The 13,355-nt window shown below is 42.2% G+C and overlaps 1 protein-coding gene across 2 annotated transcripts in view; it reads left to right on the top strand.

Moving 5' to 3' along the window:
* The window catches only part of grm7 (glutamate metabotropic receptor 7), a 240,853-nt gene that overhangs the window by 123,149 nt on the left and 104,349 nt on the right, over nt 1–13,355 (top strand). For both annotated transcript variants that reach the window (XM_072665645.1, XM_072665644.1), the window contains exon 4: nt 397–551. In XM_072665645.1, coding sequence (XP_072521746.1) covers nt 397–551 — 155 coding nt within the window. The remainder of the gene's footprint in view (nt 1–396; nt 552–13,355) is intronic.

Below are 13,355 nucleotides of genomic sequence, written 5' to 3'. Positions count from 1 at the left end.
ACACTAGCTCTTGTAGATTATCTACAGATGTTCAGATTCATAACTATAATTCAATTCAGTGGATTTTTAACAGTGTTTTTACTGTTAATGTGAATTTAATAGACATTTAGTTTTAGAGTATTAGTTACAAGCAAACTGTCCAGATAAAGAGTTACCATACTTTGTTTCTGGTACACTGTGTTACAGCTCACCACACCACACTGACTAGGTAGTTGTAACATTCCCTAAAAATTCCCTAAAACTACCTGATACATTAAGTCACTAATTCATTCAATGTGTCTCTTATGAATCTTTACGTGACAAGAAAATAATCCCCCCTTTACAGTTGTGACCAGATCTCCTCAAGTGGGCCTCAATGTCATTTGAATGTCTCCATGTGTCTCTCTGTGCTTCTAGGGAGATTTTGAATGCCAGTAAAAGAGCAGATCAAGTTGGGCACTTCTTGTGGATTGGGTCAGACAGCTGGGGGGCTAAGAACAGCCCCATTCACGGACTAGAAGATGCAGCAGTGGGAGCCATCACCATCCTACCAAAAAGAGCCACCATAGCTGGTAAGATTAGGGTATCAATTCTTTGTTCCCAGAGGCCTCAGTTCACGCTGGGGAATGTGATGCGCAATCTGATCTGTGGCGCAATGAAATTACAGCAAACCTGAGTCATGAAGCTGGTAAATGTGGAGATGTTTTGAGGCGAGGAGGGAAAATGTCTTTGGTTCTTCAAGCTGGAACCACCTCCATGACATTGCTGCTGTGATGTGGAACTTCTTGACACATGACTGTGAGGGTTAGACCTGAGATCATGCACCATTAATGCATCTCACAAGATCTGGATGGTATGGAACCTCGTAATCAGTGGGAATAATGAGGAGTTTGTTCATATTCACAGCTCCAAAGCTTTACTGAGAAACCCCTCTAGACCAGTGCCCTACCCTGGTCCTGGAGGACCTCCTGCCCTGCACATTTTAGCCTTTATACTGCTCCCAACACACCTGATCCAGCTAATCAGCAAATTACCTAGACATTCCTGAGTTGAAAGTAGTGTGTTATAGCAGAAAACCACTCAAACGTACAAGGCAGGGGGTCCTCCAAAACCAGGGTTTGGGGACCACTGCTCTAGACAACCGTTGGCATTGATCATGGAGGACCTTCTTGAGTCATGTGCAGCTTCTTCAGAGCATCCCGTTCTATTGACAGTGCTTTTCTAGAGAGACTGTACAAACTGCATAGATGTTTGGGCACCCTGAAGTAGCTGAGGAACAATAATCTTGGAAACAATATACTGATATATTGGTCATACCCTAGAGTGGACGATATGTCTTACCTAGCAAAACAAGTATCCCCATGGCTCGGCCTTTCTCCCCCCCCAGACATCCATGAGAGGTCCGTTGAAATCAGTGAAGTTAACCACACTGCACGAACACGGATGCTAAGAATAGCCCATTATTTCTCTGGTGTATACAGAACTGTGTCATGTTTGATAGGGGTAGTGGAAAAGTGTCAGAGCCTGGCGCACAACAGAATCCGAAGGGAACACCACTGTGCTCAAAACTGCCAGGCTGATTTGCTTTGCTCTCTGGAGCATAAGTAGCCAATGCCCAGACTGCAACCTGGACTTGAACTGAGCATGGACAGCCAGCCAGCCAGTGAGGACTATAATCTCTCAGCCTAACCTAGAACCACTGTAACCAGGCCATGGTCGCCCCAGAGTGCCAGGTTAATAAATAATCACCTCTCTCCTTACTCTGATGTTTGTTGCATTGCTCTTGCGCTGGGGCAGATACTGAGTAATGGAGCCGGAGAGAGTGTAGGTGTGTTTATGTGTGCTTGTACGGAGGGAGTTGGAATATGGCTCCAGTGAAAAAGGCTGTAGGCACTGGACTCCCCCCTCTGTGTCAAAGAAACCTCCTGCAGTCAGACCCACTGTGCCTAAACCAGATGCAAAGTCAATTCAATTTTCAAACACAAATCTCCCACCTTGAGTGGGCAGCTGGAGACCCCGGCATGCTTATCAAATGAATATTGATAAATACTAACAACAAAAATGTTCAGAAGCGCTTTTTTTTTTCCTTTTGCCTCCCTAATTGCCATGCTTAACTCTTAGAAGCCACAGTTGCCACATATGGACACAACAGCATGCAACATGTAATTAATTGCATGAATTATTTCTTGCACAAACCAAGAAAACTATTTTAGCGCCACGTTCTTAAACTGTATGGAAAAAAAATATTAAGAGTGGAGCAAGTGTCCTATTCCTTTAACCCAAAATGTAAATTATACCATGAAATGTGGAATAAAGCTGTAGAATAGCAAAATTTGATTGACTTATAGATCTGTGGCATTTGTAATTTTTGATTGTTTTATTTATTATTATTTTACATTTTTAAGAACTCTGGAGCTAGTTTGAGCTTATTCTCTTCGGTGTGCTATAATTGTTGAGTTTGACTGATTTGCTATTCTCCAGTACATAGCAATTACTTTGCAAATCTACATTTGTTTATAAGTAGAACATTAAAACATATTTTTTAATTGGAATTTGATGAAATGTCACTGGTTTCTTTTGTGGAAAGCTAAAAAAAATATTGCTATGCTTTAATTTTACCTCGATAAACTCAGAAGCTACATGTAAGTTCACTGGACGTTCTACATACTACATAAAATGGCTATATACACTGTTGTAGTAATCAAGACCGTTGACAATTGACAATTGAAAAATGAATGTTTAGCAATCAGTATTCCCATGGAGGTTAAAAAGGTCATCCTGAAATCAGGATTACTGGCCATCTCCTGCAAAATTAAGAGCAATTCCCATTCCTGATTGGCTGTGCATGAAAACCAGATGAAAAAAAATGGTTTTATCATAATCACAGAAATATTAAATGTGTTAAATGAGTATTAAGTGAAAATAATAAATGATATAGTCAGTGCAGCTCAGATAACCCACCTCAGAAATGAACCTGCACTCCAAAACTTGACTCCCCAAAACTGGTTTAATTCAATGGCTTCTAGTCATTTGTCAATATCAGTTATTCTGTTGTTATGATAGAAATCCTTTAGAAGTAAAAACAAATGCTATCTTGCAGACATCTTGCATCATCAGTATACCATACGGAAACTCAGAAGCTGCATGTACGTTCACTGGACGTTCTACATGCTACATAAAATGACTATACATAAAGTTGTAGTCATTAACACCACTGTACAGAATTAGAAGTTGGTACGTTTCTATACAATAAACCTTTTAAAATAATTTCGACTCAAACCACTCTGCTTCTCTTTGTTTACCTTTAAAAAATGTACACAGGACTTTCCAATAATTATGATATTCCTCTTTAAAAACAACCAATAGGAATTTTACTTGCATATCACTGCTGTCCAATGAAAAACATCAATCTCAATCTTAGTTTTCTCCATGATTTAAACCATGTAGCTGCTCTATACACTATGTACATACTTTCAGATAATTGGACCAATAGAAATGCTCTAAATTACTTATAATAAACACTTATTCTACATTGACTTTCATTCAGAATTACGAACATTGTTGCTTCTCCTGTAAAGTCACCATTTTGGAGATACGTGTTTTTTACTGGACAGCGACAATATATTGGTTACAGGCAGTCGGCACATAAACTGCATTGCATGCCTTCCTGAAATGTGCTGCTATTATTATAAAGCAAGCCCAGAATAATAGACCACTGTCCCAGTACTGCTTTATACTAGACTGAGTGATCATTTTTGCCGAGGTCTTGAAGTTGCTGTGAAAGCTTTCCTGTACTTGCGACTGTGTGCATGCCATGCAGTCTTGAACGTCTTGGTGCAGATATACCAAGTAATAACTCGACTTCTGAAGGACAGTGCACACATAGCATAGCAATGTCCAGCAATGTCCTAGAGCTGCAAGACAAGGAAAAGTACCCTCGAGTAAACACCCACAGAGCAGGCCAGAAAAAAGTACGGCTGCAGTTCTCAGTGTGAATTCCAAGCTAATTACGTACTTTTGACATCAGTGCAGTGATCAAATAAAAAATAGAGAATATATAAATAAAGTAATTAAAGGGCGGCTTTGCATGAAATGTTCTGTACCATAGAAACTTACCAGCTTACCAGAGTTGTTCACACTGGTGGTGAAAGGAACCCGATATTCAAAGTATTTAATGCCTCTAAAAGGTACAGCACAGACCTTAGGCTACAGAGGTATCATGAAATGGTTAAGGATGCATTGATCTATGTATATACTATCTATATATTTTGCTGCTGGCCAATGAAAAACATGTATCTCCATTTTTGCCTGTATTTAGTTTTCCCCATCTTTTAAACCTTGTAGCTGCTTCTGTACACTGTGTGAATAATTAAGACATAAGAGACATAAGATAGTCCTTTATTAGTCCCGCAGTGGGGAAATTCCCAGTGTAACAGCAGAAAGGGATAGCAAGACACTCAGTTACAAAAATTTGGATAAATAATTCTGGATAAACAGACTAATAGAAACGCTCCAAATCACTTATTTTACATTGACTTCCATTCCAGTTAAAGTGTTTATAGATTTGTTTATAAGTAGAACATAAAAACATATGATTTCATTGGAATTTGATGAGATGTCACTGGTTTCTTTTGTGGAAAGCTAAAAAAATATTGCTATGCTTTGATATTACCTCAATAAACTCAGACGCTACATATATGTTCACTGGACGTTCTACATTCTACACAAGAGTTGGTTGGTTCCAATCACCACCACTGTACAGAATTTGAAGTTGGTATGTTTCAATACAATAAACCATTTAAAATCATTTCGACTCAAACCACTCTGCTTTACTTTGTTTACCATCAAACAATGTACACAGGACTTTCCAAAAATTTTGAAATTCCTCTTTAAAAACAACCAATAGGAATTTTCTAACATTCTTAGTTTTTTCCATGATTTAAACCATTTAGCTGCTCGATACACTATGTACATACTTTCAGATAATTGGACCAATAGAAATGCTCTAAATTACTTGGAATAAACTTTTATTTTACATTGACTTCCATTCAAAATTACTTGGATTTGCTATGTACGTCTGAAAGGGTTAAATGAGCCATTTATAATCAAACCCTGCTGATGGACTTTGTTAACAAAAACCTTTGAAATTCCTCTTTGAAACTACTAATAGGTGTTTCACTTCACTCCTGTAGCGATTACAGGCAAGGACCACAAAAATCACATAGCAGAAATGTGCAGTTATTGCCATGCAGCAAGCCCACAGTAATAGGCCTCTTGCTGTGAATGCTCCTACCCAAGTACTGCTCTATACTAGATTGTGTGATCATTTGCGCCGAGGTATTCAAGCCACTGTGCATGCTGTGTATGTGCTGGGCGGTAAACAGGACTTTTTCTAGCCAGTTGACCAGTAGCGTCTGTTGTGAGAGCTACAGAGCACATTACGAAAACACATTACACTTAACAGTGCGATCTGACCGATGTTTGGGATCAAAACGAGGGCATTATTGACTAAAGGTTTAGCCTAGGACTGATCAACGAGCGCTGTGTCACCTGTCCAAAGCCTCTCCTACAAATGAAGAACCTTCAATGCATCGTGACAAGCGTGAGGGACCGCTAAGCCAAGCGCTGACAGTCCACATAACAGCCAGGCTTATCTGCTGCCGCGGAAGCTCTGCTTGTGCTTTTAATAGATTTCCTCAGCTGATGGTGTTTTGGTGAGACACTGAGGGTCAGTGTTCCTACAGAGCTCGCTCGCGATGCAGCATGAGAGCACTTCACCCTCCCTGAGCACCACCGGCCCCCATAACGTCCATCAATCATAGGAGAGGATATGCCAGAGCTGGTGCAGGGCCTGCCTATACCAGCACAATGTACACACTCAGTAAGACACACTCCATAGACATAGACTTTAACCCATTCATGGCAGTGAACTCATACTAGTGATTAGGGCAGAACCAAGGGAGCACCAAGGGAGCAGCAATTCCTCCAGTTGCTCCCTTTGCGCAAGCCAGCAATCTTGCACCACAGCCAGTCTTGCCAGTCCTTTAGAGAAGCAGGCTTGGGATTGGGAGGTTGCTGTCAAACCAGCCATCTTCCCAGTCCCAAGCATGCTTCTCTAAACTTTAGGCCACGGCTGGCCCTCATATCTAATTCATTATTGAAAATTGGAGGTGTGATTATGTATTGTGGAGCATTTATATTAATATTCATTATTATATCGCTATAAATTGTGATATCTAATGGCATTATTTGACTCCAGGGCATTAAGGCCATATGCCACACACCTCTGGCCTCCCAGCTCTAGTTTCATTAGTAGATTATTAATCAACTGGGAAACTGTGTTAAATATATTTTTTCTATCAAATTTTGTTATATATTTTATATTTGTTTATATTTATATTGGAAGATATTGAATGATGAACCCAATCAACTTATGGGCTGAGTGAATCACTACACCCCTACTAATGATGTTTCCCAACAGTCTGCCCAGTATTGCAATGATGAACACCAACATGAATTTCCTATGAGTGTGAAGAACCTCAAGACACCCAGATTCAAGTCCACACTAGTGGTCAAACACACACAATAAGTGCTCAGAGCAGTGGGCAGCCATCACTTCAGCACCCAGCCATCACATCACCTTGCTCACGGGTGCCCAAAAGCGGCAGCTTGTTGAGCAAGGGTATTGAACCCACAACCCTGGCGTCAGCAGCCCAGTGCTCTTACCGCTGAGCCACCACTGGTCAGAGCTTCACCCGCATTCTATAAGGATTTTATTAAAAAAACGTCACTCTCAGAAACATCACGTCACGATTAGCCTGGGTACCTTTTTCACACAACCACCTCCTTCCTCCAGACTGTCAGCTTTAGAAGATGCTTGAGATTTTGAGAGCACACTTGTCTTAGAAAAATGCCATTTACTGCAAATGAATTTTGCTATCCTTTTGACAAAAAAAAAAATAATAATAATAATAAAAGTGGAAATTTTAATTGAATTTTAATTACTGAGCCAAGCTGACAGAGCGAGTGACCAAAGGGCATTTATCACTGACCCTGTCTTTAATAGCCTATCAGGGGTTGGTGTGATCTCACGCTGCTTTGTGGATGTTTGTAGTGGCCTCGAGAAACCACCAGGCATTCTGCAGACATAACTCCTGAACATAGCAGTTTTATGAGACTACACTGCTGCGTTTTACAAGCCTACATCATTAATGATTTTTATCTGACAGCGGGGGGGTGAAGGGGGAAAAGGTACCAGTGCAGCATAAAACTCCTCCATTGTGGCTGGTCTAATGGGATGTTGCATTTAATTAGCATTATCAACGCTTAAGGCTACTGTAACGAAGTATGCTAACATGGTGGCTGCTTTCTAGCCAAAGCTAAAGCTACAGTCTCAAGCCTGGCGAGGGCATGCAATGGTAAAGTTATTGGCCATGAAGCTTGGCCATGAAAAAAATCTACTCTGGTGTAGCTAGCAAGCTAATGTTAGCAGCTTCGTCAACGATATATACAGTAAACAAAAAAATGAGCATCTGCTGATCTGGATGACTTGTGTGTGTCTTAGCTCAGAGCTACAGAAACTTAGTCAGTGTCAGACGCCTGAGTTTTTGTGGAAGTGCTGCAGCAGTTAGAGCTATTTGTTAGGGCTATTGATGACAGGGTTGTGGGTTCTATACCCGAGCTTAGCAAGCTGCCTCTGTTGGGTCCTTGAGCAAGGCCTTTCACCTTCTCTGCTCGCTGGGCTGGGCTGGGCTTGCTTCCCTACCATGTTCAACATACAGTGTCTGGAGTTTTGTGGTTTATGGGGATTAAACCAGCAACCTCCCAATCTCTAACCTTTAGGCTACGGCTGCCCCACAGCTAACCAGTTGTCATACCTAATAAAAATTGCGATATTGTATCGCAAATGCTTGGCAGTTTTCATCATGGAGGTGTGATGATGTATCATATCGCGTTTATAAGATTAATTATTATATTAATTTATTAATTATGATGTCTAATGCCAATTTTGACTCTAACACACTCAGGCCAGGTTGGAGTAGTTTATTGTTAGCAGTCCTGACAGACTGACAGGCCTGGCAGTTCCTCAGCTAGGAGTACTACAGCACACTACTCCAAACTCAGCAGGTCTACAAAAGCTCAGGCATCTGGCACTGTATTGGATAAAGTACATATTTACATATATAAACAGTGGCAGCTTAGCTTGCATGGGTATTGAACCCACAACCCTCCAATAACCCACACAAAACTTTTAACCAACAAACTATCACTACACCAACAGCCTTTGCTACCCCTGGAGTTCAGAAGATGTAGCCCTGCTCAAGGACTCAGCAGTGGCAGCTTAGCTTGCATGGGTATTGAACCCACAACCATCTGATCAATGACCCAAGGCTCTAATTACTGAGCCAACACTACCCCCAGAATGTAATTTTTGTAGACTACTTCCAGGCCCTTCCAACACCTTGGTTTCTTGGTTTTGTTTTGTGGTTAGATGGCATTGGTTTGGCATTTAAATTACTGCTGTAAAAAAAATTCTTCATTTTTGTCATCTTTTAGTTTTCTCCATAGTTTGAAACCTATAGCTGTGCTGTTCTGTAATTCTGCATGAATGGACCAATAGAAATGCTCGAAATTACTTGGAATAAACTCCTGTAAAGTCATTATTTAATAGACATCGACACTATATATATATATATACATATTTTTGCCTTGCTATATCCTGCAAACTTTATAGCACATTATATTGCTTTTGTGTTTAACTTGTGGCAACTTTAATGCGTAATTAGTGTCAACAGCTAATCGACTTAGCCGCCCAATCTTCACATCCCTTGCAGCCAGGACTGCTGCTACAGAAACTACTATGATCCCATTTGTTATGAGGTGAGATGAGGCAAGACTGCAAAACACAAGACTGATGCATTTCCACCTGCTTTCCCCGGGCTCTGCGCACCAAGCAAAGCTAATAAGTTCGTCCAGCTCCCTGCACAATAGAGACAGAGGATGCTAATCTCTCCCCATGTTTAAAACATCGCCCTGACTTGATTGATAACTCTGCCACGCTGCTGTGTTCAGCCGCCGCCGAATCCAGGTCTCGACTACAGTGTTTTGTTTTGAACGACTCTTTTTTTGTTTCCTCTTGTTTTTTTTTCTTCCGTATGTATTACAGCGCTAAGAGCCGCACCGCTAAGTGAGGCGGCTCCGCAGTACAATGGTTGCTCGCTCACCAGTCAGCTAACTCGAGCTGAAATCTGGCTGGCAGTCTGTCAGAATGCATAGCACTCACTGAATGGGTCGAGTGCGCCGAAGTGACAAACAGCGAGGAAATGGGGAAGGGATGTTGGAGCAGGAGAACTAATCACATTGCCCATCTCCATTACCCCGCAACGTTACGTCATCACCTCTTGGCCTTGCACCGCTCCCCATTTTGTGCTTCGTTACTTGACAACTTTCTGTAGCTGTTTAGGTGGTTCTACACTCCTGATAACCCTTTTTCATCGATAAGGTGCCAACGATATAGCACAGAAGCCAGTAAAGCCAGGGGATCAAACCAGTCTTCCCTTCTCTAACTTACATAGTATAGCAGATTTTTGCTGTAGAACAAAGAAGTTCAAAGGTTGAGAGGGCCCAACAGTGGCAGCATTGCAGACATGGGCATTGAACCAACAATCCTACTGATCAGTAACCCAGCGTTCTAACCAATGAACAAGCACTGCACCAACAGCCATGCCCTGTTTCCACTGGACTTGAGAAGTTTTAGCCATGCTTGAGGACCCAGCAGTGGCAGCTTAGCTTACATGGGTATTAAACCCACAACCATCTGATCAATAACCCACAACTGAGCCAACCCACACTGTTCTGTAAACTACTTCCAGGCTCTTCTATCTTCTTGGTGTCATGGTTCTGTTTTGAGGTCAGGTGGCATCAGTTATTTTTTTTTATCTTGTCTGGAAAAAATGGAAACTCTTCCTGATTAAATAGTGACAGCTTAGCAGACATGGGCATTGAACCCACAATCCTACTGATCAATAACCCAGCGTTCTAACCAATGAACTAGCACTGTGCCAACAGCCAAACCATGTTACCCCTGGACTTGAGAAGTTTTAGCCCTGCTTGAGGACCCAGCAGTGGCAGCTTAGCTTACATGGGTATTACCCCCACAACCATCTGATCAATAACCCACAACTGAGCCAACCCACACTGTTCCGTAAACTATTTCCAGGCCCTTACATCTCCTTGGTTTCTTGGTTCTGTTTTGAAGGTCAGGTGGCATCAGTTTTGCCCATTATTATTATTTATTTTTATCTTTTCTGGAAAAAACTGAAACTCTTCCTAATTAAACAGCAACAGCTAAGCAAACATGGGTATTGAACCCACAGCTCTCTAATCAATAACCCACTGCTCTAACCAATGAACTAGCACTGACCCAACAGCCAAGCCAAGGACTTGAGAAGGTTTAGCCCTACTTGAAGACCCAGGAGTGTAGGCAGTTTAGCTTGTATGGGTATTGAACCCACAACCATCTGATCAACAATCCAATGCTCTAATTACTGAGGCCAAGACTATTCCCAGAATGTAACTTTTATAAACTTCTTCCAGGCCTTTCCAGTTCCTTTTTTTGTTTTTAGGTCAGATGGTATCAGTTTTGCGGCCCATTATTATTCTTTTTTTACTTTTCTGGAACAACTTGAACCTTTTGACTTGACAACCTGACTTTTGAATATAGCCATAAGGCACTTTAGGAAAAAGACAAAGTGGTTCACTGATAAACAGAGATAGTAAAGAGCCCTACTGGCGGTTGACCGATTTGCATGAGCCAGTCGGGATTTGACATCAGTAGCCTGGTCTATAATTTGTTCAAACCGAGCACAAAGTGGTTCTTTTCAGGCTTATCATGTGGCATTTCAGCCTCTTGCTCTAATTGTAATTTGTCCATTAAAGTCACGGCAGGGACGCGTGCCTCCGCAGTGACCCCCAACTGGGTTTGTTTGTTTGGGTGCTCATTGTGTTTGGCCGTAGATGACTCTTTGACAGCGGGAGCTCTGCAATTGTCCCTCCATGATTTGTCCATATGACTCATAATTCATGGCATCAGCTGCGCACAATACTGCTGACCCCAGACCATTTTTTAAATGCTTGATATGATAACGGTGTGTTGGACCTTCAAGGCTTTCTGGGCACACTTTGGGCCTGTTAAATAGGCCAGCTTATTTGTACACACAGCTTCTACTGATTAGTGCTCTCTATGGTTAAGGGGATTAAACCTCTGTCTGTATGGCAGGGGATCAACCCGGTACTTTGAAAAGTACTGGGTTGAATGCCTGCTCACCTCCTTTGTACCCTTCTGCACTGGCAGCCTTACAGTCATATACAGTGTATTGATTTTTTTGGTATTCTCTGAGTCAGTGAAAGCAGTTAGAGAAAACTGCAGGGCCTCCCCCAAGTTAAACACTTTTGGTCAGGGAGAGATAATTTGTGGAGAACTGAATAATTAAGTGGCTGAGATGTTAATAATTAATCTCATCACCATTTTGCTTTGTGTCAAATCCCTTATGTTTTATTCCTTTTTTCCCCCCCATAGTTTCCTATGTAGGGAATGAAGCTCACCTCTAGCTGTTACTGCAGTAATTGTAGTTGTGTATATTTTTATATACATCAACCAGCCGTAACATTAAATACAGGAATACAAGAGACAAATGAAAGGGCGGAACAAAACGAACCTGGGACCAGGAGAAACTGGGAGCTGAGCTGAACCTACAGGCAGGGCCTGGGTTAAACAGGGGTTAACGCAAGTTGCGCTCGACCGGCGCCATAAAGATAAAAGGGGGGAGAGCTGGGGGACCAGCTACTGAGCAAAAACGGCTGGGCCGACCAAACCTGGAACTGCAGCCCGCTGCTGTGAGCGTGGGTCACCTTGCTGGGACATGGGTAGCCAGTGTATCCTGACAGTGAGCAAGCGAGTGAGCCTTGCTGATAGCATGGTTAGCAGAGTGACCTGCTCATATACCGAGCAAAAGCTGACCTTAACACACCTTAGTCGTACGGGGAACCTCTTGGGCGACCTCAAGGTTCCAAACGCTACAATTCTTAGCGTTGAGCCACGGTGTTGAGGCTCCTTAAGTACCCCCAGTCCCAGGTGAAACACATGAACCAAACAAAAGGACAATCAGAACCGAATCACGAATCGGTGAAAAGAACCAAACACATATGAACACGAACATGACGAAACTAAGGCGGAAGTCCTTATTTGGGCCTGTGGGCTGCAGCGATACCGAGGGCGCGATACCGAGGGGCTGACAGGTACATGGGGTGGAACGAAACTGTGATCTCAAGGTCCCACTTACACCCAAAGAGCAATATTGAATAAATAAAATAATAAAATATTATAAAACATAAAAAGGGTAAACATAAATAGGAAAAGTAGAGAAATTAAAAAGGTAGCAGCAGTATATATAAATATATAAAATTGGGATGAATATATGAATGAATGAGTATGTAAGTGTTTGGCTAATATCTAATATCTAATATTGTGAAGGTCCTCCTCATGCCACCACAATAGCTCTGACCCTTTGAGGCCTGGGCTCCACAAGACCCCAGAAGGTGACTGTGGTATCTGGCACCAAGACGTTAGCAGCAGATCCTTTAACTGTCAATGAGCCAATGAAAGGTACCCATGACCCTCTCGCCGTTTCGCCGGTTCTCCTTTCTTGGAACACTTCTGGTATAGGTTTAGGGACTGACCACTGATCTGAAGATCTTTATAGAGATGTCCTGACCCAACCACATCAACTTCAAGAACTGACTGTGCAGTTGCTTGCTGCCTGCTATGTAGATCCCACCCTGTGACCCTGTGGTTTTAATGTTATGGCTGATCGGTGTATACATCTAAAATGTTGTATATACGTCTTGTGCTTGGTGCTTTGTACGAATAGGGAAGTTGCTGGGGAATGGGGAATTTACTGCTGTGCCCAATTTGACGAGAAACTGAGAGAAAGATCTTGACGACGGCAGTAAATTACCACGTGAATCTCTCTCAGAAACCCCTCGCCTCTTCAGAATGCCATTAATCAACATATTTTAGTGTCTTTCACACTGCTGGGATTGCCGCGTCCAGCGCTAGCACTTTCTCCAGCAAAATAGCTTATTTGTTTTCGTCCTTTTTTCCACGGATGTGCAAACGGTCCATGGGAAATTGCAGAAGCGTGGCACCCACTGTTATTAATCATTATGTGTTTCCTAATCAACACCGCTCCGATGCCTGCTTCAGCGGGATCGATCCGAAGGTGTGATGTTTCCATCTGTTCCGAGCTTGCTTCCGAGCCTCAGATAGCAAACTGCAAGCATCGCAGGCCTACGGTAGGTCGGACGCTGGCTGACAG

The sequence above is a fragment of the Salminus brasiliensis genome, chromosome 21, assembly GCF_030463535.1.
Source record: "Salminus brasiliensis chromosome 21, fSalBra1.hap2, whole genome shotgun sequence".
Taxonomy (NCBI): Eukaryota; Metazoa; Chordata; class Actinopteri; order Characiformes; family Bryconidae; genus Salminus; species Salminus brasiliensis.
The sequence above is the reverse complement of the archived record's forward strand: the minus strand, read 5'-3'. Positions and strand labels throughout refer to the sequence as shown.